Source organism: Hylaeus volcanicus, chromosome 7, assembly GCF_026283585.1.
Source record: "Hylaeus volcanicus isolate JK05 chromosome 7, UHH_iyHylVolc1.0_haploid, whole genome shotgun sequence".
NCBI lineage: Eukaryota > Metazoa > Arthropoda > Insecta > Hymenoptera > Colletidae > Hylaeus > Hylaeus volcanicus.
In genome coordinates, this window is record NC_071982.1 from 3,531,778 (window position 1) to 3,543,315 (window position 11,538).

An 11,538-nucleotide genomic window follows, 5' to 3' on the forward strand; every position below is an offset into this window, starting at 1 on the left:
TTTTTTTTTTTTACGATTATATATAAATATACAAGCAGTTCGTTGTTTCGTGCATTCGTACGCACACGTTTTATTTTGGATATGTAATATGTAGGTATAGAAATTGATTAGCGACGAGGCTCCACTTGAATCCACGTTTCTTTCGGTGTAACGATCAAACCGGGTAGCTTATCTTCTGGTTTTGTCGGTTGACCCTCTACAAACGACAAATTAAAGTTTTGCATCAGCGCTGCAAACATTTCGAAGATATTGTATCTTGCGAAAGTTTCTCCTGCGCACACGCGGTGGCCTGCAACAAAATTTTGTATCATTGTTGGCTTGCATCGTTGTCGTTCTCACAGCTTATTATTACAATTAATGTTCAAAAAATTTGTTGCATACCAAAGCCAAAAGGAAACGAGAGATCCTTGCCCAATAGCCCGTTTTCATTGAGAAATCTTTCAGGTCTAAAATTCTCTGGATCGCCCCATAAGTCAGGATCTTTGTGCATCCCCGCTAAGTTTGTGATAACTAGTGTACTCTTGGAAACATTATATCCACCTAGGGTAGTGTCCTTTAATGTTTTATGAAACACAGCAAACGGCGTCAGAGTTTCGTACCTGAAACTCTCGCGTATCGTTGCTTCCGTGTATGGCAAACTAGAATGATAACATGTTAGTCTTTTCGTTTCAAGAGTATGCTAATATATGTAACATACTTCTGCCTGTCTCCCCAATTAACGTGTCTTCCAGTTCCAACCACTGTGTCTATTTCCTCTTGCACCTTTCTAATGACTTCCGGGTGATGCATGACAAGTTTAATAAGGTGGACAACTGAACTTGGCATCGCTGATAAAGCTGGGAACATCATGTCCACTAGAGTCATAATCAACTGCTTTTCCGAGAAAGTAGACGTTACATCTCGTTTCTTCATTTCCTTCAAGTATATATCTACCAACCCCTTGTCTTCATACGAGACTTCTTGTTTACTCAAATATTTCTGAAACGTGGCTTTATAATAATACAATAAAAAACAAGTGAATCGAACAAATTTTAATCCACAGTGTATACCTTGACGAAGTTTACTATGCGGTAATTTCCTTCCATAATGCTCTTGTAACCGAACATATCTCCGAAATACTTGTAGACTTCTCTTTGGAAGATTGCTGCACCTGTGGTATCCGCAGCCCTTTGGAATATCATAGCAGACTCGCAAAGGTATCTCACCTTATGGTGTTCCGAGCGATCGAATCTGTACCCAAACATTATGTTCCATATACTGTTTGCCGAGTAGGGAAACAGGATGTCTGGGAAAAGCGCGTAACCTTTCTTCAAGAATGTCTGAAAGTACATAGGAATCACTTGTGGACCAATAAATTTGTATAGGGAAGCCCCTTGTTGCGTTAGGTATGCTTAAGGGGGTATTATCGTCTAGAAGTTTGTTTTTTCAGTAATTTTTAGGAATTAATTTTGCGAAAACTATCGAACCTACAGTACCAGGCTTTTTTATGCGTAATAAAACACGTTTCAACTAACAGCACACATTTTTATGAAATACTTCATTGAAATCTATACAAGTTATGCGCTGTTATGCAGATTGTGGCGTAAGACGCTCGTTCAATCGGCCGCACAGGCTATGGCAGTTCTAGTTGTTTGAGACAGAAAAACAAATTTTTTTTTCAATCTATATAAATGTAGTTATCGTCTGAACTAGAATCAAGTAAGTACTCAATTTTTTATCGGGATCGCAGCTGTTTGAAAATTAAGGTTTAATTTTCTCGGAAAAGGGCTAAGAGCAGGGCGAAAATATTCAAGCTATCGGTATAATTCTAGTTCAGACCATAGGTGATGGTGCCCTCGAAACGTGTGTAAAACCAGAAGTCAGTCGGTCCAATATTTGTTGAGAAAAACGTGCGCCCGACTTGAAAAATGTCGTTTCGAGAAAAACGCGTTTAAAGTTTGCTATACACTTAGCACTAACATTGGTGAACAGCCTTTGAGCCTCTGTAACTATGAGAGCTCTACGAATTTCAAATGAATATTTTAGAGGCACTTTCTCAAAACCCCAAATGATAAGAAAATGCAAAAGAAAAAAATCGAATTTTTGAAATTTCTAGACGATAATACCCCCTTAATTCGTGTAAGTTTTCTAAAAGAAGACGCTATCATTATTACTTCAAATAAGTCTTGTTAGTAACGCGTATGTCAAACATTAACATGGTCTAATAGTTTTTTCTAACTTAATGTTTATTTTCAAAAGTACCTTTTCTGTTTCGTTAATGGGCCCCTCTTTCAACATATCGATAAGTTGCGTAATCTCCTCCATTGCGACTTCTTCGTATTTATTATGTCTTCTACCGAACCCGAAATCCCTCATGTGTCGGAGAGCAAATCTCCTTTGTTCTTGCCAAAACAATTCCTCGGTGAAGAAGATTCCTATTTCAGGCAAAACATAACGCGTTGCTTACTTTATCGTGAGAAAGTTAAAGGGAGAAATACCTAATTTCTCTCCGAAAGCCCTCGCCTTCGCGACGTGGAGGTCGCTGGGTCTGCCATCGAAGTCCTCTTTCTTGAATACTTCTTTGATACTTTCGTAGTCATTTGCAATGATAGTATAAAAGGGACCTAAGTAGCATGCGACAACTTTCGATTTCAATTTATTCACATAATAAGTGACACTCTTGTGAGGAAATTTGTAGTTCCCCCACAGTAGGTGCCAGTAAGATCCCATAAAAGGTATTCGCGGAAGACCTGATAAATATAAGAAAACATTGAATTTTTAGTAGATCTTTTTCACGATATAGTATACATTAGAAAGTAAAAGTTGTTTGAAGACTTTGTTGACTATTAACCGGAGCAATATTAAATAATTAAAATAAATAAAACAAGAACACGATAGTACGTGTTATTGAGTGAAGCTTACATGGTGGTGTGTTTGGTGGTGTGTTTGGTGGTGGAGTAGTGATGAATAAATAAAACTTGTATCCTATGAGGACAAGTAATATAACAACAAGGAGCGGCGACATTCCACCGCAAGTGTTAAACACGAACTGATTTCTATACTACTATGTCTTGTGTTATAAATGGTCCAGCCACGTACTTATCGTAAAGTGGTTGTCATAAAGCAATATGTATTAAACGCTGTACGTTCTTATAAATAATTGCCCTTATCTTCTCGTTCAAAGTCGACTCCTTTAACTTTCTAAAATACTAATATTAAGTAATAGCTATCATTCTAAAATGAATGTTCCAAAAACATATTAAATGATAATCAAGTGATTTAGTTTCAATTATCAACATAGTCAAGTTGTTTCAGCATTATTATCAACTTCGATAGATTCGCGCCACAATTTTTTTCTCGGTTTAAACGAGCTTCACTTTCGCTATCACTTCTTATCATTCTCGATTCGGAATGTTTGAAGTAAACAAAGTAAAATACCGAAAGAAGAAGAATATGAGATAATCGATGTTTTTTTTCTTTTTTTCTACCGATTGTAGTCCATTGTGACTAAACAAGGAAATATTATTCCTGTGATATGCAGTAGAAATGATTCACGTTTTGTTCGAGGTATAGGGATATTTGAAGAAAACATATTCTAACAAAAATCTTTATTTTACAATACAAATGTACTATACATTTATTTTTTAAATCACAAATAAGGCGTCTAAGTACTATCCATTATATTTTATTGTATTATATCCTAAGAAACTACAAAAAATAATGTTTTCTTTTTTTTTAAATAATGTGGCCCATAATTTGTTAGACTTGGTTCTAAAACAGACTTGTATAGTTCACTCACTCGAAGTATTTGGTATCACCTAGGCATACTACTTGCAAACTATTTTTAATCACCGATCGCATCCGATCGTCATTCATAACGGCACAACCTACGTTCGGGGACAGTTTATATAACAAACAAATGCAGTCCTCCAAATTTTGCATTATTTCTTTATCAAATACTGGTGTTTCTGTTAAATCAAAATGCAATTTCAAGAATGCCGTGTACAAAGGTACGCAGTGAGCTGCCACGCGCAGGTGAAACATCAAAAGGAAGGTCTTGGCAGTCTACAAAAATCATATTTTATTTATAAAGGTGTTCGACGAAAATAATCAAAATTACGTCCGAAAATAGTTACCTCCAATGTTGCTTTCAACGTTTTGAGGTCTGTATGATGTTCGCAGTATTCCGAGAGTATTCTAGTTAACCTCTCACACCATTTTGCACAGCCAATATTAGTTAATAGTTGAGGCAAGCTCATCATGTAAACACGCCTCAGTTCCACGTTTTGCTCAAATTCCATGTTATCTAACAAGACAGCTAGAACGTCGTCGCGTTGTGTCCACTGTAATAATACATAGCATTAAAAGATCTACATTTAAATTAACATACATCTCAGCTTTGCAAGAAAACTTGTTAATTATATTGGTATTCTTGTAAAGTTGCAATATCTATTAACTCTGAAGAATCTTACTTCAAACACATTTAATGTATTATCCCAGTGTTCGATAGTAGCTAATAAACTTGACATACACATATATACCAATATCACGTATTTGGCTTCTCTCTGATGTGTTAAATGCTCTAAAGCATGAAATATTACTTTGGCATATCCAGTATCAATCAATCCCTTCTTCTATAGACAGAAATGACATGAATGAGCAACCCAGTATATGAGTACTATCAGATAATAAACATTTCATATGAAATTGTTTTTTACCAAATGAGAATGCTGCACAATTTGATGTAAACATTCAAGACCTATCACAATATTTTCTGGCACATAGTCATCGATGATTATTAAAGCTGTTGGAAGAACATTGCCAATATGGTCGTATAAACCTGGTTTCTAATAAACAGAGCACAGATATTAGGGGAGACTCAAGCCTATATACTCTAACTAATTCTACGAACCTCAATTTGATACAAAATCCATTTATAACATGCTACAGCTGCTGGATAAGCTTTCCAAGTGTCTTTCATCAACTTTGGTCTTAACGTTAACAATACTGTGGTAAAGTTGTCTTGCTCTGTTAAAACTTGGGAGATGCTTTGACATCTGTACAATTCTGACACTCCACTGAGTAGTTCCTTGGAGATGGAAACAGACTCTGCGGTGTTCCAAATGTTTTTCTCGTGGTGTTCCCCAGCAAGTAACAACAAGTTAATAACAAAAGTTCTAACTACCGACGAGTTCAAGTCTATTGGAGCATTCCCTTGATCGCGACTGTGAATGATATGCTGAAGCATGCACCTGATGTTTCGCAAATTTCTGTCTACTATTTGCCTGTACTCTCTAAAGTCTTTTTCCTCGCATGGTCGGCTAGCACCGACTGTCTTTTCAGGCACGTAACTTTTCTGAATAAGATCGATACACGCCGACCACAAACCATCCTGAGAAAAATCGCCCGAGATTTTCAGAGCCTCAAGTTCTTTCAGAAGGTCATTCATTTTTGCGAAGTGCTCGCAATGAAGTCTCAGCGAGAAATAACGATCGCCACCTCCCGAAATCAACTTCTCCGCGACAATTCGTTGGTTTCACGGGTGCACACCGTCACTGTCATTTTTCAAATCGTAGTGAACAGTAGCACATTGATCGAATCCGACGCTCACCGATCGGAAAGGGACAATATAATCGTTCAACCTTTTCACGAACCTCTCGCCTACGAATGTCCTGTGCTTACGATCAACAATCAGAACGTACCGACAGTTCTTGTACACGCTCTAACATGTGTTTGGTCGAAGGAGGCCTCGAATTTATTGGACCATCAAACGTGTTCGGTACAACAACGGCACGAAGAGTTTGTTTCACTCCTCTAGCTGTCGTGCAAATTTACAATGTAATTGTTGTATTTTGTAATATCGTTCGATGCATCGAAACAATGATCGATACCAAATTCACGATTCTCGAAGTATCTGTCATTTTTTCATTACCGTACGAGCTGTCGTTCACCCAGTGACAACGATTCTTGCCGTCAGAGTGGAAATTCACTAGATCGGATTAATCCCCTGGTTTAAATTCCCCGCCAGTTAATGCGCAATTGTGGCTCTAGATGGAGCCACCATGTTGTTCTATGCGCAGAATCATCACACCGAGCAATTCATTTATTTTTTCTATGGAAGTACAGCATTCCGGAAGTATCGTTATATCCTTGGACTTAGTATGAGTTATTCTATCCATGAAAGATTATTTATTAAAGAAATAGAATATAACGCCACAAACGTCACAGTGGCGTCATCTCGCGTGAGTTAATCGTTCGTCTCTGTCGCGCGTGGCCGTTTTTTCTTTTGTTCGCGTCGTTTTACCATGTCTTTGTCTATTCTTTGCACGGGTGTACAGCTGTCATCGCCGTGCTCCGAATTTAATGGAGTCTGGAAGAACGTTTGTGTCGTAAAAGCGAGGAAATTCCGATGAACGCCGTCCAGTAGTGTATCCTTGTATATTTTGCAAAGTTCGTGTTGAGTGTCGTGTCGCGTTTACGTAAACCGTGCTCGTTTGCTTTCCGTCAAATTCCGAGAGCCTTGGTAATTATGAATTAATGAAGGTGTAGTAGCTGGTAGTTACGATATGGCTGAGTACCGTTAGTTCATTTTCTATTCTTTTCATATCATTTATCATGTCATTTGGTGTTTCATTCTCGACCAGACGACATTGGAGTCGATCGTTGAGGTCTCGCCTCCATCTTGCTTCCTGCATGCAAGACACCGCCCTTCAAACGGTTCTTATAGATGTCAGTTACTTATTTTCACGTTCGAACAGAATTAATTTCACAGAAAGGCGTTTACAGATTTACCTGTATCGTTTAAAGCCCATTGTACGGACTTTTCTGAAAGTTACATAACCTCATTCTCGTCAAAATCAAACGAATTTGTGCAGTTCGTGATTGTTTGTATATTGTTCATCCAAATTCACTTTGTGTTTCGTTTTGCTGATAGCAAGTAATATCGTTTGAAGCACGATGATTTTCCTATCTGCTCCAAGAATTCAGAGGTTCCTAACTGTGACCCCTTTCTAAACCTTCACTTTATATCTAACCCCTGTAGAGTTGCTAATAACCACGTTGGGAACCTTGATCTAAAGTATACAAGTAGTGAACATATCTTTACAAATCTGACCAATCTTTACTCTGGTTCTCTCAAGGATCAGGTTCTTATTGTGTATCGTCTGGAGTAGGCAGTGATTCGGAAGTCATGGCAGAACTAGCCGCATTTCTTGGTCAAGAAATCCCTGAAGGGAGAAGCAACCTTGCAGATAATCATATAAATCTTGAACGAGTTGCTGATTATTGCGAGGCAAATTACTTTCAAGCTGAAAATAAAAGAATAGCCTTGGAAGAAACAAAGAATTTTACAACTCAGTCCTTGGCCAGTGTAGCCTACCAAATAAATACTCTTGCCTATAATTTTTTACAATTGCTGGATTTACAAACGTCCCAACTGGCTGAGATGGAGAGTCAAATGAACCACATTGCTCAGACAGTCATGATACACAAAGAGAAAGTAGCCAGAAGAGAAATTGGAGTTTTAACATCCAACAAGATTACAGTACGTCAGTACAAAATTATTGCACCCGCAAATCCTGAGAAACCAATTAAATATGTGAGGAAAAGTATAGATTACACAGTCTTGGATGACATTGGTCATGGAGTACGTAGTAGTGGCACTCCTAGGAGTAAGCAACGCGGTGGTAGTCAGGGTAGTGTTCAAAGTTTAGGAGCAGCTTCTACTGGTTCTGGATTAGGTGCTGCTATGGTAGGACCAGCTCCTACAACCAAACCACCTACTCCTCCTCAGACAGTAAGAACTGGTGAGTACAAAATGGATTAAACGTCGATTTTGTATTTATCACGCAAGGTTAATTTGTCTGGTGTAGGAACATTGAGCAAAGGATCACGAGAATATAGGACACCACCTGCGGTAGCTCCACCTCAGGTTCCTAGTCATTATGCCCCCAATTACCCATTGGGACATCCGAGGAGAGAACGTGGACCTGGTTATAGTACCTTGCCTTTACATGCCCATACCACGTCTCACGGTACCCTTAACGCGAATCACAGTGTTCACCCCAATGCTGTAGCTCAACATACCTCACCACCCCAAATAGGTACGGTTCATCCGTTACAAAGTCATCCACAAACACCACCACCTGCACCACCTAGTGTAACAGCAGGGTATGTTCAGGAACAACACAACAGCATGCCTCGTAAGTAACACACGAGTTACTACATATATTATGATGTACAATAAATAAGAAAGAATCTCAGACATTGTTTAATGTCTGTTTCCAGCTCCACCTTCTCCACTGGTCGGTATAACTGGCGATATGGCGGAGTACGGTGGTCACCACACTCTGCCGCACAGACTGACACATCAAGTCAGTCGGAGTAGTGGTGCAAGTAGCCCACCGTTGCCACCGCCGCCGCCTCCCGAACAGGATGAACACTCGCAATTCGGTAGACCCATACAGTCCAGTGGGGCTATCATGCCTATAGTGCCAGACGAGGAAGACCTGCCTGGTTGGGTGCCAAAGAATTACATCGAGAAAGGTACGTTGCGATGTGTTTAAGCGTTATAGATCTTTTTTTTTACGCAGGAGCGAACTATAATGAAGTATTACACTTTTAGTGGTTGCAATTTACGATTATTACGCTGACAAGGAAGATGAATTGAGCTTCCAGGAAAGTTCAGTAATTTATGTATTGAAAAAGAATGATGATGGGTGGTGGGAGGGGGTCATGGATGGTATAACGGGTTTGTTTCCCGGAAATTATGTAGAGCCCTGCGTTTAATAAGTCCATCACGACATTGCATTTGAATGTATCAAAATTGTGAATGATCTTTGTTCACAGAAAGACTGTAAAATTGAGGGACGCAACCGAATCCCTGGTTTTAATATCTTATTTAGTATATCGATAAGCGTAGCGTTAAGGTCGATCGTTACAACGGTGTGGAACGGTGCGACATAGAACGATAGACGACGCAATAAAAACTGTAAACACAGATACTTCCTGAAACAATCTCAAGCATCACGTGACTTTTCTAAAGAAAAAAAAATCAAACTAAATAATCTTCGCATCGATACGATAAAGTGTATTTTTTGGTAAAATAGTATCGCTAACGTAATCTTCGGTGATTATTTTACCTCGATTCGCAACGGATCGTATTTACATACGTATATACATATAGGTAGATAAAGATCTGTAATTATCATTCATCTATACGGTACGTTAGCGGTTGAACTGTATTTATGTAACTTAGGTGTAATCGAGGTGGCGTTAGCTATAGGCTAACGTGCAATCAAAATACCAAACGTCCTGTTCAACGAGAATCCTAGCGCCTTGCGTCGACCGCAAACTTTGTAACATGAATTGCTTTCAGGAATCGAATGCATCCTTCCAATGGGCGCGTAGGCGTAACGAGTTTATTTTAATAATCGATAGTGTATATTTACTTCAGTATTTTATTTATCGCAAAGAAATAAAGTAGAGAAAGGATCCTTATGCTGCAAAGGATCACCTCCAATCCTGTTCGTGACGCCAGTTCATTGTGTATCCATAACTCGGTCGATTAATGTACGTATCGTTTAGGTTTCGATCATTTTCATTTCACCAGGCATTTACGCGGTGCTTAGCCACGCGAAGCTGAGTGCCCTGCACAATATTCGTACATTGTGCGGCGCTAATTAAGTCATTAGCGAACTATTAAAACAGATATAAGTATCGTGTAATTGGCTACTTAACGTACCAGACATGTCCTCTCTCGTTTCCCTTTCCATGCTCCCTGAGATGCTTGCATAGACAATAAGAACCTCGTTTCCCCCGAGGATTACGCATTTCGAAGTAGGGTGGCATGTTTTCACGAGTGGAACGAAAATGTGGGAGTATGGAGATTTTTTGGGATCGTCGAACTTTTTTAACGACGCGTTTTTAGCTGTCAGTGATGAAGGATGCAAGCGAATGTACGAACTACGATTGTATTTATAATCAAATAAACGAAGTTGCAATACAATGTGGAGTGATTTCCATTCATCATTTGCAATTTCCCATAGGTTACAGTCTTCCGTCTTGAGTGTAACCCTGGAAAGTGTGAGCAAACCCTAAAAAATAGTGTAGGAGTACGTGCGAAATATAAGGTACGGGAGATTCGAATCCATGATCCTGGGATCCACAGTCACCTGCTTTACCTACATGACCAACCTCGCACTCACTGAGCTATGTAGTTCAGCCTCCGCACCCTACGAGTTGTGTTTCCATATGATTCCATCTTCTTGGATACAGGAGGCACGGATACTACAGTGATGACGTAGAAAACGACGTAGCGGAGACAAGAAAAAAGGAAACGAGGAGGTACCTGTGTTACAAAATGAATTGTAAGTGTATTTGCGTGATGGGACTCTGGTCGTTACCTGATTTATCTTTATTTATTACTTTCCGATTTATTCATTATACCGTCCATTGTTTAGGCAGTTGGGATTTATGGATCTACTTAACAATCGAATCGTTTAGCCTAGAAATACCTTCTAGTTTGCGGCTGCACGCAAAACAGTTCCTAATTCCTTCTGAAATCGACTGACTTCGGATATCGTAAATTGAACGAAATGCACTTGGTCACGGAACGGGAACGCTTGTCATCTTCGTGCGATCGGTGTTTTCGGTTTGTGTGTCCTATGAGAATTGTTCGATCGATTCACAGTAGTCTCCGCTTTCAAGTGGCAAAACTTGGATCGTTGGATTACTCGAAAGTGAAGTAAACAACGATCTTTGTCGACACAAGTTAGTAAGACTTGAAGACGAGGTGATTTTATCTCTTGAATCCAGAGTAAAAATTGAATCTTGAAAGCGGGTATGGTTACGAATGGGATCCTTTCCCGAGAAATTAATTTCCGTTTGTTATTCAGTACACGCCATTTTAAAGATTACGTCTTTGAACAGAAAGGAAGGCATTAATCGCGAAACCGCTTGAAGCGCTTCCATCTTGCACGAGATTCCTTTTTGCGATTCGATTCAGTGCTCGGTTAAATTATTTCCCAGATATGCGCGGCGATTTTTCCGCCTATACACGAGTAAGGAGCACAGGGAACAGCTTCCCTCTGCAAGCGTTCCCTCTTTTAAGCCAGTAATGACACCCTTGGGACCCAGTTTTGTGCAGTTACGTACGCAAATTCACGCTATGCCTCGGGAGAGCGAGAGAGACACCCGTGTCTCGTATATCCGGGATCTTCGTGAATTTTTCCATTTTCGTGGCGTACGTACCGCGAGATGAAAACAGGGCGTGCAATTTTGATAGCCGAGCGGCAAACTATCCTCCTATGTCACGTTTAAAAGAGGTCGTGCAAAAATAAGACATCGCTGAAGGGTGCGGAGGAACATTATTTTTTATTATTATTCACTCTCGTAATACACCGCGCCTTTGCGTTTCCCTTTTCACCGTGCTGAAACCGTCCTTTGGAAATTTCAATTTAAAAACGCCTCTCGCTATCCACGCCGAGATATAACAAGCGGAGACGACGGGACGATGATCCCTGGAAACTTTTATTTTCGAGAGGGTTGCGACCAAAGATT

General features: G+C 39.6%; 3 protein-coding genes across 6 annotated transcripts; 1 reads left to right on the forward strand and 2 right to left on the reverse strand.

Moving 5' to 3' along the window:
- Window positions 1-32: 32 nt before the first annotated feature.
- Window positions 33-3,434, reverse strand: LOC128879499 (probable cytochrome P450 304a1). The gene is made up of 7 exons (XM_054128690.1): window positions 2,902-3,434; window positions 2,478-2,729; window positions 2,242-2,414; window positions 1,050-1,319; window positions 698-978; window positions 382-638; window positions 33-289 (listed from the first exon to the last, which is right to left on the reverse strand). Exons 1-7 carry the CDS (start codon window positions 3,002-3,004, stop codon window positions 108-110), a joined length of 1,518 nt encoding a protein of 505 aa, XP_053984665.1. The 5' UTR covers window positions 3,005-3,434; the 3' UTR covers window positions 33-107.
- Window positions 3,435-3,572: 138 nt separating this feature from the next.
- Window positions 3,573-5,942, reverse strand: LOC128879502 (TELO2-interacting protein 2-like). Its single transcript, XM_054128696.1, has 5 exons — window positions 4,892-5,942; window positions 4,698-4,826; window positions 4,452-4,613; window positions 4,116-4,322; window positions 3,573-4,044 (listed from the first exon to the last, which is right to left on the reverse strand). Exons 1-5 carry the CDS (start codon window positions 5,426-5,428, stop codon window positions 3,775-3,777), a joined length of 1,305 nt encoding a protein of 434 aa, XP_053984671.1. The 5' UTR covers window positions 5,429-5,942; the 3' UTR covers window positions 3,573-3,774.
- Window positions 5,943-6,096: 154 nt separating this feature from the next.
- On the forward strand, window positions 6,097-9,986 carry LOC128879500 (abl interactor 2). Of its 4 annotated transcripts, none has more exons than XM_054128693.1 (5): window positions 6,097-6,221; window positions 7,119-7,784; window positions 7,851-8,180; window positions 8,266-8,523; window positions 8,603-9,986. In XM_054128693.1, exons 2-5 carry the CDS (start codon window positions 7,169-7,171, stop codon window positions 8,764-8,766), a joined length of 1,368 nt encoding a protein of 455 aa, XP_053984668.1. In that variant the 5' UTR covers window positions 6,097-6,221; window positions 7,119-7,168; the 3' UTR covers window positions 8,767-9,986. The 4 variants fall into 4 exon arrangements, with proteins under 4 accessions (XP_053984668.1, XP_053984666.1, XP_053984670.1 ...); XM_054128691.1 differs by lacking the exon at window positions 6,097-6,221 and adding an exon at window positions 6,228-6,558; XM_054128695.1 differs by lacking the exon at window positions 6,097-6,221 and adding an exon at window positions 6,228-6,558 and having other exon boundaries at window positions 8,827-9,986.
- The last annotated feature ends 1,552 nt before the right edge of the window (window positions 9,987-11,538 follow it).

Coding starts and splice junctions, on each gene's coding strand:
- LOC128879499 (XM_054128690.1), bottom strand. CDS start 3,004: ATGTCGCCGCTCCTTGTTGTTATATTACTTGTCCTCATAGGATACAAG. Junction 2,415..2,477: donor GGCTTTCGGAGAGAAATTAG/GTATTTCTCCCT, acceptor TGCCTGAAATAG/GAATCTTCTTCACCGAGGAA. Junction 979..1,049: donor GCATAGTAAACTTCGTCAAG/GTATACACTGTG, acceptor GCCACGTTTCAG/AAATATTTGAGTAAACAAGA.
- LOC128879502 (XM_054128696.1), bottom strand. CDS start 5,428: ATGAATGACCTTCTGAAAGAACTTGAGGCTCTGAAAATCTCGGGCGAT. Junction 4,614..4,697: donor TTGTGCAGCATTCTCATTTG/GTAAAAAACAAT, acceptor TTCTGTCTATAG/AAGAAGGGATTGATTGATAC. Junction 4,045..4,115: donor CGTTGAAAGCAACATTGGAG/GTAACTATTTTC, acceptor TGATTTTTGTAG/ACTGCCAAGACCTTCCTTTT.
- LOC128879500 (XM_054128691.1), top strand. Junction 8,181..8,265: donor ACAACACAACAGCATGCCTC/GTAAGTAACACA, acceptor GTCTGTTTCCAG/CTCCACCTTCTCCACTGGTC. Junction 8,524..8,602: donor AAAGAATTACATCGAGAAAG/GTACGTTGCGAT, acceptor TTACACTTTTAG/TGGTTGCAATTTACGATTAT.